Genomic DNA, 20,182 nt, shown 5'->3' with positions numbered 1-20,182 from the left:
CCCAAAACAGGGCCTCGCGGAGAAGAGGTGCTCGGCACCTGTCTGTTGCCTGGCGGGCTGAATGAATACATGGGCGACTGTCTCAGTGTCGCCTTAGTTGTGTCCCTTCCTCTCTAGACCTCCGTTTCCGTCTGACCTGGGTCGGGCGGGCAGCTGCGGCTGCTGAGGCTCGGTGGGGCCCCTCCAAGACGCGTGTCCGCATCTGCCCGCCGGGCCTCTGCGGGGTGCAGCGTCCACTGGAGCGCGAAAGCCCCTGGGACAGAGGAGGACAGTGGCCTCGCCTCCCTGTGCGATCGCCCAGGAGCTCCGGGCCGGAGAGTGCGAGCGGGGAAAAGGAGTCCTGCACCTAGAGTGGGGCGGACGTGGCGAGGAAGCCAGGGGGGACCGGGAAGGGAGGCCCGCGGTGCGGAGGGCGCGGGGCGTGGGGGGACACCTCTCGGGGAGACACCGGAGGGGCGGAAGTAAGGAGATGGAAAGGAGAGGGAGATCGGGGAGACAGATCTGAGAGACCCAGAGGCCTGCAGAGAGTTTCATCCAGGACCCTTCAGAGCCCAGGAAAGAGCAGGTGCGGACGCGGGAGGGCGCCTTACGCCAAAGCGGACAGCACCAGTGACCAAAACACGCCCCGCTTGGCAGCCCCGGGACGCACCTCTGCCTCGGCAGCGCAGGAGAGGCTTGGAGAGCGTGAGATGCTAGGGCCCAGGCTGCCCCTAGAGGGCTGGCCCGAAGCGTTGGAGTCCAAAGAGGCCTCCCACCGCCGCCGGGTGGCAGAATTGGGGGCAGGCGCGTCCCACAGACCCCGAGGGGTGGCCCCGCCCCAGGGCCGCGGGGAGGCGCCCCCGTGCGGGGCGGAGTTGTCACCGCCCCCTCCCCAATCCCCGGGGACTGTGGCCCCTTCTTAAGCCCGCGGCGCCTCTAGCTGCCCCTCACTCGTCTCGCCCGCCAGTCTCCCTCCCGCGCGATGGCCTCGGCGCTGAGCTATGTCTCCAAGTTCAAGTCCTTCGTGATCTTGTTCGTCACCCCGCTCCTGCTGCTGCCACTCGTCATTCTGATGCCCGCCAAGGTCAGTTGCATCTCCAGGCAGCCCTTCGGACACCCGGCGTCCTGTGCCCACTAACGGGCACCGATCCCGGGAGCCCTGAGCTGGAGCGCACGGATTTCGCGGGGAGCACAGCTCTCCCGGGACGCGCGCACTCAGGAGCTCCAGGTGCCGGATGGGAGGTGCCCTGTAAAGAATCCGAGGGGCATGGCGACCCCAGGGCGCACCACCCTTGGGGTTTACAGATCCCAGGGCGCAAGAGCCGTCCAGGCAAGCACGGAAACCTCGAAGTGAGCACAGATCTCAGCCACACAGATCCCAGCCTTAGGCTCAGCCCCTGGCTCCGAATCGAATCTCCCACAGTGCATAACCCTGTTTCCCCCCAAAATGCCACCTGCGCCAACAGGGAACCTGGGAGCTTGCCTTTCCCTCTCTCTCTGCTGTCTTTTCCCTTCGCCAAAGAAGGCTTCAAGCTGTAGGTGGCTTCTGCCGTCAGGAGGGACCTACAGGAAAAAAATCATCACCCACGTGGATCCTGCGCTGTCTTTGCCACTCTCTGGCCCTTCCTTGGGCCTTAGTGTCTCTATCTATGATCCACATTCCTTCCAACCTGGAGAGCCACATCTGATTCATAATCCTGCTCCAGGCTGCAGGCAGGTCGGGGTTGGCCTGCTTTGCCTCCTGCCTGCTGGGGCTGTAGCAGGAGGCGGGACACATTCCCAGAGCTCACGCCTTGGGTGGCAGGACCTGGAGTTGCAGGGAAGCTTCCTCCCAGGCCCTAGTCTCCTAATGCTTCTGTGAGGGAGAGAGAGAATGAATGGCCTTGGCCGCAGGGTGGGGGCAGGCTCCACTGGGCTGTGCACAGCCAGTTTGGCAGAGGCCCAAGCCCTTTGAAGCCTTTTGTGGCTGCTGGCTGCTCCTTCCTCGTTCCTTCTTTCAGCCCTTTCACTCTCAGCCCAGACAGGAAACCTCCAGCTCCCCACCTCCCCTCCCCAGGCAGGTTTGGGAAACAGAGGAGCTCTTCAGGGGATGCTCTGGGGGGGAGCTCTAGAGGAAGGGAGTGCACTGGGGTGTCAGGAAGCCAACCTGCAAGAGAACTGGACTTCCACCATTCTGTCATCTGTGTGACTTTAGCCAAGTGCCTGTGCTCTCTGGGCCTTGGTGTTCTCATCTGTACAATGGGGCTAGGTGGTTTGGTTCTGACACTTTAAGGCTTTGGGAATCAAAAGGGATTAACGTTAGTTCCTAGGATGGGGGAGGGGAGACTGGGAGGAGCCCTTGGGTGGGCCTAGCACAGGCCCTGGATGGGTCAAGGACAGCAGATCCAACTGTGGAGGCTGTGCAGTTGCCACACCAACTGTGGGCAGCCACACTTCCTCTGTAGCAAGAAGTCTGGGGTTGTTATTGTCCAGGGGAAGTAGCCAGGCAGGAGAGCTGCGATTTCAGCTCTGCTGGTAGGGAGTGATGTTCCCTGGAATGATTATAGTAGCTTGGCTGACCTTCCTGCCACAGGAGACCCCACTCACACACACACACATACACACTCTCTCTCTCACACACACACACACACTCACAGACACACACAGACACACACACAGACACACACACAACACACACACAAAACACATGCACAAACACACACACACAAAAACACACGCACACACACCCAAACACACAAACACAGACACACAAACACACACACAAAACACACAAAAAACACAAACACACACATACACATACACACACACACACACCCTGAACTGGAAACCCTAACTCAGTGTGTGTGTGTGTGTAAGAGAGAGAGAGATTAAGCTGTCCTTTGAGTGAGGACCAGGGAGGGGAAGAAGAGAACCCAGGGAGAGTCCTTCCAAAGGCTGCCTTCACGAGCTTTCCTTCTGACGGGGTTGGGTGAGGACCCTGGACCTTGTCTTCATGTTTTTTCCCTTTGTGCCTGTTTTGGTCACCCTGCCTCCACCCTCCATGGCCGCCCCATTGTGCAAGGAAACCCAGAGGGTACACAGCACGGGCAGGGCAGCTGGGAAGCTGGTGAGAAGCTGGGAGGACCTTGGCAGCCTGAGCAACACAGTCCTTGCCAGGAGGTGACTCCCAGGGCACGCCACCCTCTGCCAACACCCAGGCCCCTCTCCTCACCGACTGTCTCCAGTTTTCCTGTCTCCACCTGGATTCCCTCCTGGCCTCATCTCTGCTCCACTCTCTCTATCCTTTCTCTGGGTCTTTTTTTAATTTAAAAAAAATTTAATGAAATAAATGATAGATTTATTGTATCACTTATTTTATTAAAATGTAAAAGGTTTCTTTTTTGCAAATCTGTAAGATATAAAGTAAAAATAAAAGTACCCTCAAATCCCATAAGTTATTCACATTTTGATGAACATCTTTCCAGATGAATCTCTTCTCTCTCTCTCTTCCCAAACACACACACACACACACACACACACACACACACAGTAGGTTTTGCCTGCATTTTTCATTAAGTGGTGTGTCAGGACACCCTGCCTTGTTAGTGTTGAACTTTTCTAACATCCGCTTCCCATCCTGCCCTCTCCCTTGACACTGTGGAGGCATTCTAGACTAGGGGGGTCAAGCCTGTTGACTTCAGGGATGAGGCACCTCCTGGGCTTCTAAATAGTGGCGCGGAGGTGAGGGGGCAGTTAACCTTGCGTCTCGTCCTCTTTCCTAGTGGGTCTGCTTGACTCCTCCAGGAACGCACAGTGTACATTGGTGACGCACGCCACCTACTGCTTCTAAGTTTAGAGAATCAAAAGTTACCGAGGACTTTGTGCGCCATATGGGAAGAATGAACACTCTTAAATCCACGATTTGCAGATGAAGACATGAAACAAGAGGGGACAGGGACCAGGATTGGGAGCAGGAGGAGTAATTTATGAGTGACATTGTTTAGAATTGCTATCACTTGATGATAGTAAGAAGCAAACTAATTTTTAGCTAATATTATTGTTTTAAAATTCTCTCCAATGCGCCCTCTCATTGTCTGCCCCTGGAGGGATCATTCTCATGGCCTGCCCAGGGTACACCCCTGACACCAAGCCCCAAAGAAGTTAGTGGCTGCCAAAGGCCAGACAGTGGCTGACAGTGGGGGACAATCATATCTGTCTGGTGTCAAAGCCTGGGCTTCCAGTCACGCTGCTGTTCCGCCTTTAGTTCAGCGGCTGTCAACCAGCATTGATCCTTTCTCCTGCCCTCACCCTGCCCCACAACAGGGGAACTTTGGCAAAGTACAGAGACATTTTTTGCTGTCCCACCTGGAGACAGTCTTACTGGCATCTCATAGATGGAGGCCAGTGGTGCTCTAAACATCCTGCAGTGACAGCTCCCACAACAAAGCATCATTTAGCCCAAAATGTCAGTGTGCCGAGGCTGAGGGACCCTGCCTCCCAGTAGGGAGGTGCCCTGGGTTGCTCGTGGGATGCTGAAAAAAGATTTATTTTTTTGTGGCTGATAATACAACCCTGACAAAGAATTTCCAAGTCTTCCTGCACTGTTTTGTGCAAATAATACATACGCTCTTCTGGGTGATGAGAAGCAGGGATTGTGTACAGGTGCATCTGTTCTTCAGCAGCATTGTCAGAGTTAAACTCAGATGAATGCTATTGATTCCTTTAATAAACATTTGCAAAGATGGCCGGGCACAGTGGCTCATGCCTGTAATCCCAGCACTTTGGGAGGCCGAGACAGGTGGATCATGAGGCCAGGAGATCAAGACCATCCTGGCCAACATGGTGAAATCCCGTCTCTACTAAAAATACAAAAATTAGCTGGGCGTGGTGGCGCTTGTCTGTAGTCCCAGCTACTCAGGAGACTGAGGCAGGAGAATCGCTTGAACCCGGGAGGTAGAGGCTGCAGTGAGCCAAGATTGCACCACTGCACTCCAGCCTGGGGACAGAGCAAGACTCTGTCTCAAAAATAAGTAAATAAATAAATAAATAAGCAAGAATTTGCAAAGATATCCTAAGTGTTGGGCCTGTTCTGGATGCTGAGGACGGTGATCTACAAATACAGCAGGTTCTTGAATAATGTTGATTCATTCAATATCATTTCATTATAATGTTGATGAGGGAGGGAAAAAAAAGGAAGGATCCCTTGAGCCCAGGAGATGGAGGCTGCAGTGAGCTGTGACTGTGCCACTGCACTCCCACCTGGGCAACAGAGCCAGACCCTGTCTCAAAAAAAAAGAAAAAGAAAAGAAAAGAGCGAGAGAGAAAGAAAAGAAAATGATTACTGGCTGGGGCCACTGTCTGTGTGGAGTTTCCACATTATCCTCGTGTCCACATGGGTTTTCTTTGGCTAGTATGGTTTCCTTCCACATCCCAAACCTGTGCACGTTAGGTGAATTGGAGTGTCTGTATGGTCCCTGTCTGAGTGAGCGTGGGCGTGTGTGTCAGTGTGCATTCTGCAATGGGATGGCATCTTGTCCAGGGCTGGTTTCCACCTTGTACCCTGAGCTGCCGGGACAGGCTCTGGTCACCCAAGACCCTGACCTGCTGTAACTGGGTAAATAATTATCTAACTTGTTTTCAATGTTTCTTAAGTATATGTATAGCTCACATTCCCTTCAGTGTTTAATATTGGAAGTGTTTTGGTCTTTATTTAAGATCTCCGTGATGTTTTTGTGACCAGAAATATGCTGTAGAAATTTAACTGTTGTTTCTAGCAATTTGCCTATGGGAATATTGGCTTATGTTGTTTCGCTTACACATTGCAATTTCCAAAAACCAATCAATGATGTTAAGTGAGGACTCACTGTACTGTTTGTGCTTTCGAGTCACGCACTGGTTGTGGTGGTAGAAGGACAGTTGAGGAAACAGTGACAACCCCATATGCTAATGGCTGGGGAGGGTACTCAGAGGAAGGGCACAAACCAGACTACAGAGGAGGCGCAGGGAGACATCTAAGAAGGAACTCTGAGGTTGGGCGCGGTGGCTCACGCCTGTAATCCCAGCACTTTAGGGTGCTGAGGTGGGCGGATCATGAGGTCAGGAGTTCGAGATCAGCCTGGCCAATGTAGCAAAACCCCGTCTCTACTAAAAATACAAAAATTAGCAGGGCGTGGTGGCAGGTGCCTGCAATCCCAAGTCCGGAGGTTGAGGCAGGAGAATCGCTTGAACCCGGGAGGTGGAGGTTGCAGTGAGCTGAGATTGTGCCATTGCACTCCAGCCTGGGCAACAGGATCGAAACTCTGTCACAAAAAAAAAAAAAAAAAAAAAAAAAAAGAAAGCTGATGAAACATAAAGCAACCTAGGGAGGTGGCTAGTTTTATCACATAATTATTATTATTTTTATTTCAATAGCTTTAGGGGTACACGTAGTTTTCGGTTACATGAATGAATTGTATAGTGGTGAAGTCTGAGATTTTAATCCCTCCCTCCCATCCCACCCTGTCTGCTTCTAAGTCTCCAGTATCCATTCGACCACGCTATATACCTTTGGATACCCATAGCTTAGCTCCCACTTATAAGGGAGAACAGGCAGTATTTGGCTTTCCATTGCTAAGTCACTTCTCTTAGAACAATGGCCTCCTAGGCGGCAAGAGCGACACTCCATCTCAAAAATAAAATAATAATAAAACCAAAAAAACCAGGTATTTTATTCTTCTTTTCCTTCTCCTCTTCCTCCTTTCTTTTCTTCCTTCTCCATCCCCCTTCCTCTCTTTCTTCTATCCCCTCCTCCTCCTTCTCCTCCTTCTCCTTCTTTTTCCTTTTCTTCCTTGTCCTATTCTTGATCTTTTCTTTTGAGAGGCAGCTAATCCAAGGTTTGAGAAGATGAAAGAACGTGCCTAGAACCACACAGCTGGGAAGGAGGGAGGCAGGGAGGAGGGGTGGGAATGGGGCAGGAGTCCTTTGCGAATAGATCCCTGGCCTGACCCGGGAAAGCTGTGCTGACCAGGGCTGGGGAACAAGATGACTTTGAGGGGAATCCCTCTGAGATCAGCACTGTGTCTTGACAATCCATGCCAGCCGCCGTCTGGAGTGTTCTGGGGGTGGGGAGAGGGAGGCGGCCACACGCTGAGGCCTCAGGACTGTCTCTTCAGTTTGTCAGGTGTGCCTACGTCATCATCCTCATGGCCATTTACTGGTGCACAGAAGTCATCCCTCTGGCTGTCACCTCTCTCATGCCTGTCTTGCTTTTCCCACTCTTCCAGATTCTGGACTCCAGGCAGGTGAGCAGACCCAGGGGATCCTGGTGACTTTCTGGTTCTCCCCTTCTCTCTTTCTCTAGTCCCCACTGTGAGTCGCACAGGCCTGGGGGTGACCAGAAAACCCTCATTTGTGGATTCTCCCTGGCAGGGAGACACCACTCGAGCCTGCATCCCCACTCCAAGCTGTCCCTGAAGTCAGCATCTGGGGACTGGGTGGCTCTAGTGTGTGGCAAGGGACAGCCCTGATGAGGCCTTCGTGCCACGCTCCAGGTGTGTGTCCAGTACATGAAGGACACCAACATGCTGTTCCTGGGCGGCCTCATCGTGGCCGTGGCTGTGGAGCGCTGGAACCTGCACAAGAGGATCGCCCTGCGCACGCTCCTCTGGGTGGGGGCCAAGCCTGCACGGTAATTACGCCTTCTCTCTCTTGCCACGTGGCTCTGCATGAGCCCCAGGGCTGGAAGGTGGTGGAGGGTGGCACAGACCAGGCCATCCACTGGTGAGGGCTGGCCATGGGCTTACCTGGACTTGGCTGGGTGGGGTGCATTATAGCTTTAGCAGGAGAGACCAGATGCATGCGTGGTGGTGGCACATGGTGAGCAGCAGTAAGTAAGGGTCCTCGAATCCAGAGGAGGTGGGTCAGCAAGAGTCCTTGCAGGCTTGGAAGGCTTCCTGGGGGAGGCAGCTAGCTGCAGGGTTCCACAGGGAACAAATTGGATAGAGGCTGGATCAAGCTGTGTCTGATGGGATAAGGGAAGCAGGCCAGAAGTGGCTCAACTACCCAGCTCATGGGGAAGCAGAAAGGTCCTCTCTCCAAGCTGGAGCATCTATTCCCACTGCAAAGAAGCTTCTTATCTTCCCCGATATCACTCAGTACCCCAGCTTCTCTCTCCATTTCCAGGATCTCTCCTGCCAATCTAGCTAGCCATTTCCAGCTAAGCCATGGAGTCAATATAATCATAATCATAACCATAATCAATCATGATCATAATGGGTATATTGAGTGTCTACAAGGCCCCAGGCATGATACCAGGAGCTTATGCATTGCCTCATTTAATTCTTACCACAACTCTGAGAGCTGAGTATTCTTCTTACTGCCCACATTCTGTGGATGAGGGATTGGAGGCAGAGAGGGGTAAAGTGATTTGCTCATGGACACACGGGGATTGGACCCAGCTTCTCTGATAAGGCCTGTGTCCTCTCTAATCAGAAACTCAGGGCATATCTTCCTTTTGAGACAATGTGTCCCCTCAATGATGGCACATCCTTGGCCCAGCCCTCAGGAGTCAGCTGCTGGTCAGTTTATGGTAAATTCCTCCTGAGGCGCCCCTGTGTCAGGGGCTGTGCTAGACCCTGAGCACACACAGACGCTAGCCTGCCCTGCAGGCGACCCATGCCCGGGGCTCCCTTGGTGCCTCAGATTCCCCTGAGCAGGGGACTCTGTGGCTCTCTGATCTGTTACACATCCTGGCATTGATTCCTTCCAGTAATTGGTTTAGCATCAAATCAAAAGCCATCATATTTTCTAGAAATGAGAGACCCCAGGAAAGTGGACCTCAGGGCCCTCAGAATTCTTCTTCTTGGCCCCCTTGAGTGGCCAGCTTGGGTGGGAGGCCACTCCAGTGGGTCTCATTCCGCAGCATGCTGGAGAGCTTCCACTTCCAAACCCAAGTTCATACATGCTTCTGTCTCCTTCCTGCCACCTTGCTCCTCTGAGCATGGTCTCCGGTTGTCCAAGGCACTGCCTGTCCTGGGAGTCACCTATATGTGAGGCACCCTTGGTGCCTTGAGATATCATGTAGAAGCCTTGGTTCTTCTCAGGCAACTCGATTCATGCAAACTCTCCCCCTCCTCCTAGCCTGGGTCCCAGGCTTTGTTTTTATGGATCCATAATGTCTGCCTGGGTGGACAGCAGCTTGGGCCCTGGTGCAGAATAGCTCCTAGGTCCCTTCTTCAGGCTCCTACCCCTGCCCCTGCTCCTACCCCCAGGTGAATTAGGAGCCCTGAGGAGGAGCCTGGCTGCAGCGAGGCCCACACACTGAGAGTAGCCGAGCTCCTTCTGTCCCTAGCCTGGGACAGCTGGGGCATGTAGAGCCACAGAGCAGAGTCAGGCCCTGCCCTGCTCACAGCCCAAGGAGAGAGCAGACATGGAAACAGGTGCTTTGAACCCAGCACAGCGATGATGAGAGTAGGGGAGAGGATTGAGAAGGGTCAGGCCAGCCCCACCTGGTGCACACTGAGAGGGTGGTCCCAGAGGAGGGACATTGTTTGAGCAGGCTCTGAAGGACCATGAGGAGTCTTCCTGATAGACAGCAGAGAAGGAATCAGGGGTTACAAGCAAAGGGAGTGTTTCTTCTGAATACTGTTTGTGTGATAGCTCCACTGCAGCATGGAGGGGTCAAAGTGTATGTGCGGGGCAGAGGGGAGATGGCAGGGTCGGAGTGGCAGCCAGGAGAAGAGTCACACTTTCCCAAGCTCCCTCCCCAGCTCACCCTACCCCTACTCTGCTTAGCCCTTCTGAACTTCTGAGAGGTGCAACAGAGTTTGGGGGTGGGTGGGAATTTCCTAGCCAGAAGTGGGAAGCTGGGGCTGCCTGCACATAGGGGTATTCCAGCACACCCTAGGGCAAGCTCATATTGAGTTGGCACCATCTGGATGCCTGGGCTTCCCCTGCTAGATGGTGGGGCAGGGGTGCTCCTTAGAACCACGACTGGATCTGAGGCCTCTTGGTAACCCCAGAAGCAAGCAGAGTAGACATCAGTCATGGGTGTGGGAGAGGCAGGAGGGAGAGAGGAATGGAGGAAGCAAAGAAGGGAAGGAGGGAGGGAGGGGAGGCTCTAAAACTGTCATCCCTATTCCAATATCCAATCTTGAATTGGCCTCAACACCTGTGCATCCCTGCAGGGGTGGACCCAGTCCCCAGCTGCTTCCCAGGGAGTACGGGGGTGGGGTGGGGATTCTCTGGCTTTCCTCCCTGCCCCTCCTCTGCAGGCTGATGCTGGGCTTCATGGGCGTCACAGCCCTCCTGTCCATGTGGATCAGTAACACGGCAACCACGGCCATGATGGTGCCCATCGTGGAGGCCATATTGCAGCAGATGGAAGCCACAAGCGCAGCCACCGAGGCCGGCCTGGAGCTGGTGGACAAGGGCAAGGCCAAGGAGCTGCCAGGTGAGCCCCTGTCCAGGGCACTGCCAGGCCACAACAGCAGCCTTCCCCTCCCTCTGCTGGCAAATGCTTTGGCCACCTCCTTCTCCCTGTCTGCTTCCTGGAGCCCTCCTTTAAACACGCATGGAGAAAAAAAAATAGAAAATACTGTTGTCATAAGTTTTAGGAAGGGGATTATTGCATACAATTTAGATCCTTTAATAGAGCTTTGAACAAAGTCCCACCCTCAGTTCCCATCAGTTGCAGAAATCAGTGTGTTCACCTGATTATTCATTTGGGCATCTTTCGAGCACTTAGGGATGCCCCTCACTCCTTGCTATTCCTGCTCATCCTGAAGGAGGCCTTTTCTGACCTCCTAGAGCAGCTCAAATCCTTCCACTCTCTGCTCCTATAGGTCTGGGGCCATGCTGGCTTCCCTACTAGGTGCCAAGCTCAGGGAAGGCAAGTCAGCATCTGCCTTGCCGTCTGCAATGTTCCCTTACCATCCCCCAGGCCAGTGCAGTAGACTCAGGGTCTGTGGCTGATGGCCTGATTGCCAGACCCTGGGCAAGGTCCTGGGGCTTACAGAGAGGAATCGGGCACATCCCTGCCAGCAACTCTTATGGAGCCCAGTGGGGCAGCTAAATCAGCAGAGCTGGGATTTCCCAATCCTTGGGTCAGCCTCAGAGTCAGGACCTAGGGCTGGGTGGGCAGCCCCCATGACTGGCTCAGCTAACAGCGCTGTGCCCACCACAGGGAGCCAAGTGATTTTTGAAGGCCCCACTCTGGGGCAGCAGGAGGACCAAGAGCGGAAGAGGTTGTGTAAGGCCATGACCCTGTGCATCTGCTACGCGGCCAGCATCGGGGGCACCGCCACCCTGACCGGGACAGGACCCAACGTGGTGCTCCTGGGCCAGATGAACGAGTGAGTCCTTGGTCACACCTTCTGGGGACAACGAAGTGGGTACCGGGGCTGGAGGGACCTGCCCACCTCTCTCGGCTCCTCTGCAGAGTCCTGGAGCTCGGGGCAGCCAGACCTGGCCTGGGAGCCTAGCAGGGGTGGAAAGATGTGGCCCCATCTAGCCTCTGTGTCCTGGCACCCCTGTGCCCACACAGAAATCTTAGAGAGGATAGGCAGCTGATGCCAGGGGAGCTAACATCCCAGTCTGCTTTCTGCTATGACGCAAGACCCACCACCTCCCCTGGGGTCAGGGACTCTGGCTCACAGAGGGAGTGTGGATTGAACTCTGAGCTAAAGGCATGGCAGGTGACAATGTACTTCCAGACGCTGGGTCCTTGGTTGAAACTTGTAGAAAACAGACACCTCTAAAAGACTCCCCACCACTCCCTTGGCTCACTGCCTTTGGTGGCTAATGGTGATGGCCCCATGGCATCCGAGGTCTACAGATGGTATGAAGGGCTGGGGTTGGGTCATTCACTGCCTCACTGCTTCGTTATAGTCCCCTTGTGAGGTATCAGGTGAACCACGGGATGGTTTGGAACTTTCTAGCCGTGGCCACAAAGGGATGCAGGCCATGAGGACCCCAAGAGGGAGAGAAACCTGGGCCCTGCCGCGGGGTAGTCATGGTCTGTTGAGGGTGGCAAGATGCCTGGGGCTTCCAGGCACGTCTGGTACATAAATGTACTAATTGAGGTGTGTACTAATTGCAGTGGGCAGGCACAAAAATAAGGTGATGCCATCCTTTGCAGACAGGAGCCTGGACAGGGGTGGGGAGGGCAGTGGGCGCAGGAGCTGGGAGGTGGAAAGGACGGGTCTGGAGCCTGGCTGGACAGAAACGTGAGGTTCAACAACCCGTTTGTTTTAATTTCGGGAGTGTTTTCTGTAATGATAGCCTTACAGTTCTCCAATAACTTTCTTTGGGAAGAGCAGCCCGTCTGGGCTGAGTGGGGAAAGCTCTGCGCCTGCTTTGACACTCTTGAGCTAAAGGGGGCGCCCCTGGGGCTAGCAGAGCCCCAGGGATGGGAGGCGGGGCCTGCGGCGGAAGTGACCCTCCTCCAGCCTCCGCTCTGGGAAGCTTTTGAGGTTTACTTTGCTAAGTGGGGGAACCATCCTTCGCAGAAACCCACAGGGTGAGATTGCTGAGGTCTCTGCAGATCCCCAAAGATGTCAGCCAAATTACATGCATGTGTATAAAAGGTGTATTTTTCTTTTTTTTCTTTTTGAGACAAGTCTCGCTCTGTCGCCCAGGCTGGAGTGCAGTGGCGTGATGTCCGCTCACTGCAACCTCTGCCTCCTGGGTTCAAGCGATTCTGCTGCTTCAGCCTCCCTATTAGCTGGGATTACAGGCGCCCGCCACCATGCCTGGTTAATTTTTGTATTTTTAGTGGAGACGGGGTTTCACCATGTTGGCCAGGCTAGTCTTAAGCTCCTGACCTTGTGCCCCACCTGCCTCGGCCTCCCAGAGTCCTGGAATTACAGGTGTGAGCCCCTGCGCCCGACCACAAAGTTGTATTTTTCTGGAGGGATGGGCCATAACTTCCATGAGACTCTTAGCAAGGCCTGGACACACAGAAGAGTCAGTGGGTCATTTCTCGGCCTTGTCTTGTGCTGTGGCCAGGTTCTGAGGCTCCCACTCGATTAGGGGACAATGCTTGGCAATGGACTTGGTGGCTAGACCTCAGGAGGATGTGGCCCCCACACAGGCGCGCCTCTCAGGGCCCAGCTGCTGCTCCGTCCCCACGCACAGGGCCAGGCTGGCTCCCACAGCTCAGCATCTGAGGTGGGGACCGGTGTCTTCTTGTAGGTTGTTTCCTGACAGCAAGGACCTCGTGAACTTTGCCTCCTGGTTTGCATTTGCCTTTCCCAACATGCTGGTGATGCTGGTGTTCGCCTGGCTGTGGCTCCAGTTTGTTTACATGAGATTCAAGTAAGTTTGAGCTGCTCACAGCCTAATTATGCCTAATTATGCCTCAAAGCTGCAGAAGAGCCTTCAGACTCAATAGGCAGGTTTACAAAGTCCTTCGTGTCTGGCCCTGATCTTTCTCCAGCCCTGTCTCCTGCTAGTCTGCCCTCCTGTTCCTTCGAACCCAGGCTGCTCACTGAGCTTTGTGCACACGTGGTCCCCTTTCCCTGGAATGCCATTCTCTACCTTCCCACCTCCTCAGCCTTCAAGGCTAGTTCAAATGCTGCTTCCCTGACTTTTCCCCCACCCCCCATTCCATCTCTGAGCGGCCCCTGGGCATATCACAGGCCTGTCCTTTAGTATCTGCATGTGGCTTCCCGTGACTTTGAATTCCTCCAGAGCCACTCTGATGCTGGGCACCCCGCACAGCTCCCGGCACAGGGAGGAAGAGCAGGCCGGTTAAAGCAATTAAAGATAAGCTGGTCCCGACATGCCAGTTCGACACTGCTGGACAAGCTTCCTCTTGGCTGTGTGGGTCCATCAGGCCAGGTCACAGCAAACCTGTGACTTAGCTCTGAGCTGAGCGCGTATGCTCTGTGCCTCAATGCACGGGGAGTTTAAGTCGACTAAAACCAGCAGTGATTATGACCAAATCCATCCAAACCCAGACATTTACTGAATACCTCTGGTGTTCCCAGCAGCGTACAGGTCCTAGAAAGTTTACCTTCCTGTTCTAGCACACAGGCAAGTTCATCAGGGGTCACCTTTGATGGCAGCCAGACTTTGGACAGAAACCATGACCTGTGGCTGACAAATAGCTAAAAAAAAGTTATTGTTTTTCTAAAACACACAAATTTATCTGTGGTGCAAAGGTGATCAGGCCACACCAGGATAGAAAGTACTCAGCTCTGAGTTAAGTGCCTGTGCTCTGTGCCTCCATCCACAGGGAGTTCGAGCCAAGTCAAACCAGGGGAATGTGTGACCAGAGGGAAGAGACTGCAGAGCTCAGAGGCAAAAGTGCCCACGGAAACCTGTGATTTTGTGGGGAAAATAGGGAATTTTCCTAAGTTTTCTTCTGAAGGAGGAACTGTTTTGAAAACTTCCATTAAAAAGTTGCTATACAGGCCAGGCGCGATGGCTCACACCTGTAATCCCAACATTTTTGGAGGCCGAGGTGGGCAGATCGCCTGAGGTCAGGAGTTTGTAACCAGCCTGGCCAACATGGTGAAACCCCGTCTCTACTAAAAATACAAAAATTAGCCGGGCGTGGTAGCCCACGCCTGAAATCCCAGCACTTTGGGAGGCCAAGGAGGGCAGATCGCCTGAGGTCAGGAGCTCGAGACCAGCCTGGCCAACATGGTGAAACCCCATCTCTACCAAAAATACAAAAGTTAGCCGGGCGTGGTGGCACACGCCTGTAACCCCAGCTACTTGGGAGGCTGAGGGAGGAGAATTGCTTGAAGCCGGGAGGTGGAGGTTGTAGTAAGCCAAGATCATGCCACTGCACTCCAGCCTGGGCGACAGAGCAAGACTCCCTCTCAAAAAAAAAAAAAAAAAAAAAAGTTGCTATACACATTCAAAACAATCATAATAATGATAGCAAGAATAACAATATTAATGATCATTGCCCAAACCCCACTCTGTCCTGCCCGTGGACGGGGCAGGGGAAACTGTTTGCATGGCTGCCTGGCCACCCAGCCTGGCTTTGACAGTAGCTCTCTTTGCCCTGCCTCTTGAATCTGCACCAGGGCCAAAGTCCTGTTCATTTGCTCACATCCATCGAACAGGTCTCTCAGGAGATGGTTCTGAACCTGCTGCAGGTGAGCATCTGTGTCTCCTCATGGGGCAACAGAAATAATAATGACCAGCATTTATTCAGTGCTCATCATGTGCCAGACATGATTTCCAGTGCTCTTTTTCTTTCTTTCTTTCCTTTTTTTTCTTTTTTGAGACAGAGTCTTGCTCTGTCACCCAGGCTGGAGTGCAGTGGTGCGATCTCGGCTCGCTGCAACCTCCACCACCTGGGTTCAAGCAATTCCCCCTGCCTCAGCCTCCCAAGTAGCTGGAATTACAGGCACCCACCACCACCATGCCTGGCTAATTTTTGTATTTTTTAGTAGAGATGGGGTTTTGCCATGTTGGCCAGGCTGGTCTTGAACTCCTAACCTCAGGTGATCCGCCCTCCTTGGCCTCCCAAAGTGCTGGCATTACAGATGTGAGCCACCTCGCCTGGCCCAAGCACTCTTAAACTTAATTAATTTTCACAACAACCTGTGAGGTCGGCACTATTATTATTATTCCCAATTTACAGACAAGGCAACTGAGGCATGGAGAGGTGATGTGGTCAACACAGAGCTTTGTAACAGGGAAGTGGGGGACTGAGACTTGAACCCAGGCCCTTTGGCTCCCACTGCGTGGCATCCCCTCTTGGGGAGGCTGAGGGTTGCTACACTTAGTTGCCTCCAGACCTAAGCATGACCAGGTGTCAGAAGCACTAGCTAGGGCCCGGGGCTGCCCTAGAACCCCAAGGCCTACTGAGAAAGAGGAGGGAGATAGCATGGCGCTGGGGCCACAAGGGCACCATCAGCTTCTTGTCTGGCCAGAGGCAGATGTCAGGCCCCTGGAGACTCACAGCCAAGAACCTGAAGCTGAGTCCACCCAGCCTGGCACGGCCTTCATCAACTCTCATTGACTGGCAGGGGAGCCTGAGAGTGTCTGCAGCAGGGGGCTTCTGAGCATGCTCGTGGTGGGGTGCGTGGCTGCAGTCCAGTCCCACCCCTTCCCCTTCCCGACGGGGCACTCTAGTTTGGACGCATGCAGTGTGGCTGGCCGGGGTACCTCACAGGAGCTTTGTTTTGGTTCCAGATCTGGAAGGTGGAGGACAGCTTTTACATTCGGTTTGAGTGGTGGGAACAGTGCTCTGGCCCAGGCCACGTCCTGCCACAAACTAGGACCTGGTGGTCCCTGCCTGCCTTTGTGACCTCATGGACCTCCCCACTTGAGGCCAGGGAGCACCTGTCTCAGCGGCAGGAGGCAGCTCCACTGTCAGCTCTTGCTCTCACTCGAGTTCCTCATCTGAACGATCCTGGAGAACGAGGTTAAGGTCTTGGCCTCTAGCCTAATCCAGGAAAACTATCTTGCTGAAGAGCCTAGTGCAGCCTCCTAGGCTATATCTAGCCAAAGGGGCCAGACCCCACCCCAGGACCCACCCCAGGACCACCAAGAACTACATGGGATATTATTACTGGTTATACCTAACTGTCCCAACCAGGCTCACCTCCTGTAATAGCCATGAGGGTTCTTTGGGACCCCTGCCAGGGCAGAGGCACACAAAACTCAAGGATCTCTCCCTTCTTGTTGGCTCTGCAGCATATTCAGTCCAAGTTCACCATGGTGCATCATGGTGAAGGCTGTTCTGCTGTAGGAGGACTCTGTGGTCCCCACCCCTGACCCTGACCTAGGCCCCTCACAGGCCAACTGGATCCATTTACTTGCATCTCATGCCAGCCTGGTCATCACCAGATGAAATTAACCCAGAGATGAGAGCAAAGCTGCTCAGCACGAGAGACTCTGAAGGCTTGGCGGTACCACTGTGGGGCACTGGCATTGGACGATTGCATACTCCATGCAGCCCCAGAGTCTGCAGCTACTGTGGTGTTGGGGATGAGCTGCCAGCACCAAATGCAGGCTCTGACTCCTGGGCCACTAGTAATACCAAGGTCACCCCTTATCCTGGAACCCTGCAGCCCCTGGCTGAGCCCCAGGGTCTCTAGGACGACAGTTGGCAGCAGAGAGGTGCTTGGTAGAGCACAAACTTTACTAAGCCAAGGGTGTGGCAGCAGAGAGGCCCCGTCTTACACCAGCAGAGCCATCCCTGTGCCGGATGTCTAGAGAGTGTCCCTAGCAGGTGACCCTCAGGATACACGGCCTTGCCCAGCAGGGAGATCCTAGCCAGCCGTGCAGACCTGAGGTCCCATCAGTGTTGCCTCCTTTTCTGACCCCTGAGCACCCCAGAAAGCTGTGACCTGATGTCCTGGTGTCCCCATGTTCCAGGCCAAGCCACCATCACACCAACACTTGGCCCTCACACTCTCCAAGGCTGTTCACATCCAGCACTGGCTTCAGGAGTGAGCTCCTATTCCGTCAACCCCTGCCCTCCTATGATTATGTCTCATGGCCCCCGGAAGGGCTCTCACGAGGGAGGGCTCTCCAGGACAATACTCTTGGCCTTGCCCACCCCTTCAAACCAACAGTGGCTGGAACTGGAATGTGTGAATGGAATCTTCAGCATACCTTGAGGCCTTAGTCCTCTGCACAGTGGCCCCAGTTATCCCCCCTCCACAGCTGAGCTCCCCTCTACACCTCCTCCAAGAACCTCCTCTCCTCCCTGCCTCCTCATGCCAACACCACCTTAGGGGAGGCCCTACAGGACACCCTGGACAATGGACACTGGTCTCAAGGGGGCCCATCCAGGATGGGGGGTGCCATCCTGGGCTGGCTTCCTTCTTGCCCTAGCCATGCTTGCTGCTAACCCCAGGGTCTCCTGGATCCCTAATCCTGCACCTCCAACTCCAGGGAACACAAGGACCCATTCTGCCCCTGACTAGCCCTGTCTGCCAGGGTTCATACTCACTCCCTGCGTCTCCCTGAGCCACCTTGGTGATGGGGGTTGGCATCCCAACAGCATCGAAGGCAGCTCCAGGCTGAGGTGGAAGGAGGAAGACTTGGGAAGCATGTGAGGGAGCCCTGTTCCCACCTTGCGCAGGCTCCGAAGCTCCTTATGGCCTTCCCCCAAGTGACCCTGGAGCAGCCAGTCTCCAGGTGTCTGGGCACCTGCCGAGACCCTCTAGCCTCTCTACAGAGACTTTTCCCTAGTACATTCTGGGATGGGAGAACAGGAGGGGGAAAGAAGCAGGAAGGGCCTTTCTCCAGGCCCCATAGCAGGCGAGGACAGCATTATGTGTCTTTTTGCTACATTCTGCTGTAGAACATTTAGGCTCCATCTGACCAGCACCTGAGCCAACCAGTCTGCCCTGCCCTTCTCTCATCTTTGCATTCTCCAGTTTTAAAAAGTCCTGGGGCTGCGGGCTAGAGAGCAAGAAAAACGAGAAGGCTGTCCTCAAGGTGCTGCAGGAGGAGTACCGGAAGCTGGGGCCCTTGTCCTTCGCGGAGATCAACGTGCTGATCTGCTTCTTCCTGCTGGTCATCCTGTGGTTCTCCCGAGACCCCGGCTTCATGCCCGGCTGGCTGACTGTCGCCTGGGTGGAGGGTGAGACAAAGTAAGTCTTGGATTCAATAGAAATCGCTGGCTTAGGGCCAGGCGCGTTGGCTCACACATGTAATCCCAGCACTTTGGGAGGCTGAAGTGGGTGGGTCACTTGAGGTCAGGAGATCGAGACCATCCTGGCCAACATGGTGAAACCCTGTCTCTACTAAAAATACAAAAAATTAGCGAGGCGTGGTGGCACATGCCTGTAGTCCCAGCTACTTGGGAGGCTGAGGCAGGAGAATCACTTGAACCCAGGAGGCAGAGGTTGCAGTGAGCCCAGATCGTGCCACTGCACTCCAGCCTGGGCAACAGAGAGAGACTCCGTCTCAAAAAAAAAAGAAAGAAAGACACCGCTGGCTTAGTGCACTAGTGCCTAAATGCTGCTGTTCTCAGCTACAGGTGGCAAGAGGAATGTGGGCCAGGCACTCATGCTTGGTCAAGACTTCTCCTCTTTTGGGAGCTGGGTTTCAGAGAGCACTCTGTTGGTTTCATGACTCATTTTTGTTTTCTGACCAAGCTCCACAATAAGACCCTAATGTGTTCCTGTGGTATCCTCTCCTCCCTGAGTAGGCTGAGCAGAAAATCCTTGGCCAGGCAGGGTGGCCAGAGCTGTGATGAGAGAGATTTCTTGGGCTAGGAGTAGGGTTCCCAGAGCTCTAGTTTCCAAATCTCTGCTCTGCCATCTTCCCTTTCTCATCTTCACATCTGGTCAAATCCCTCCAAAGGCACACATCTAGGAAGCTTCATAGACAGAGACTTGGCAAAGGGGGTACATGTAGTTTCTCTCCTGGCTAAGACGTTGTCAGAATGGAAGAAAGGATGAGAAACATGTACATCCTAGAAAAGGCAGAAGATGTGGGCAGGGAGATGCTGCTATGATGGCCATTTCGTTTTGAAGGTCGGCTTAGGTCAGCACCAAAGTCCTCATGGTCACCCTGGTGAACCCAGAATTCTAGAGAACCTGGTCAAGAAGAGGTCCTGAAATACACCTATGGAGAATGCACGCTGAGAGGGGGAAGTAGACTGCTTAGGATCACCCAAAGTTGGTGGTCAAGAGTGTGGGCATCTTGATTTCTAGCCAGGATTCAGTCTCCCGTACCACTCTTATTTTTTTATTTTTTTGAGACAGAGTCTCACACTGTCACCCAGGCTGGAGTGCAATGGCATGATCTCAACTCACTGCAACCTCCACCTCCCAGCAATTCTCCTGCCTCAGCCTGCCGAGTAGCTGGGATTACAGGCGCCCGCCACCATGTCTGGCTAATTTTTTGTATTTTTAGTAGAGACGGGGTTTCACTATGTCGGCCAGGCTGGTCTTGAACTCCTGACCTTGTGATCCTCCCGCCTCAGCCTCCCAAAGTGCTGGGATTACAGGCATAAGCCCCCGCACCCGGCCACCACTCTTGACCTTGACTTTTAAGGCTGTGAGCCTGTTTCTTTGCATAGGAGCATTTGGACACAGAACTGCTGGAGTTGGGATGGGTTTGTTGAGTGACTGTCTCTGTCGCAGATGAGCTGTGCTTTTCCCCACCTAGGTATGTCTCCGATGCCACTGTGGCCATCTTTGTGGCCACCCTGCTATTCATTGTGCCTTCACAGAAGCCCAAGTTTAACTTCCGCAGCCAGACTGAGGAAGGTAAGTCTCCTGTTCCGATCGCCCAGTCATCAGGACTAGAGCCCTGGAAG

The 20,182-nt window shown here is 53.9% G+C and overlaps 1 protein-coding gene across 4 annotated transcripts in view; it reads left to right on the top strand.

The window, feature by feature from the left end:
• Positions 1–431: 431 nt before the first annotated feature.
• Positions 432–20,182, top strand: part of SLC13A5 (solute carrier family 13 member 5) — a 29,126-nt gene continuing 9,375 nt past the window's right edge. The window contains exons 1-9 of one of the 4 annotated variants that reach the window (XM_016930585.3): positions 432–565; positions 947–1,063; positions 7,110–7,238; positions 7,488–7,624; positions 10,209–10,387; positions 11,120–11,288; positions 13,129–13,251; positions 18,291–18,506; positions 20,032–20,132. In XM_016930585.3, the coding sequence (XP_016786074.2) occupies positions 962–1,063; positions 7,110–7,238; positions 7,488–7,624; positions 10,209–10,387; positions 11,120–11,288; positions 13,129–13,251; positions 18,291–18,506; positions 20,032–20,132 (1,156 nt within the window). In that variant the 5' untranslated portion in view covers positions 432–565; positions 947–961. Of the gene's footprint in view, positions 566–946; positions 1,064–7,109; positions 7,239–7,487; positions 7,625–10,208; positions 10,388–11,119; positions 11,289–13,128; positions 13,252–18,290; positions 18,507–20,031; positions 20,133–20,182 lie in introns of those variants that run through there. The other 3 variants (XM_016930587.4, XM_016930586.4, NM_001280154.1) reach the window with 3 other exon arrangements.

This window comes from Pan troglodytes, chromosome 19, assembly GCF_028858775.2.
Source record: "Pan troglodytes isolate AG18354 chromosome 19, NHGRI_mPanTro3-v2.0_pri, whole genome shotgun sequence".
In the NCBI taxonomy this organism is placed as follows: Eukaryota; Metazoa; Chordata; class Mammalia; order Primates; family Hominidae; genus Pan; species Pan troglodytes.
Note: the sequence above shows the minus strand (reverse complement) of the source record. Positions and strands in the feature narration are given on the sequence as shown.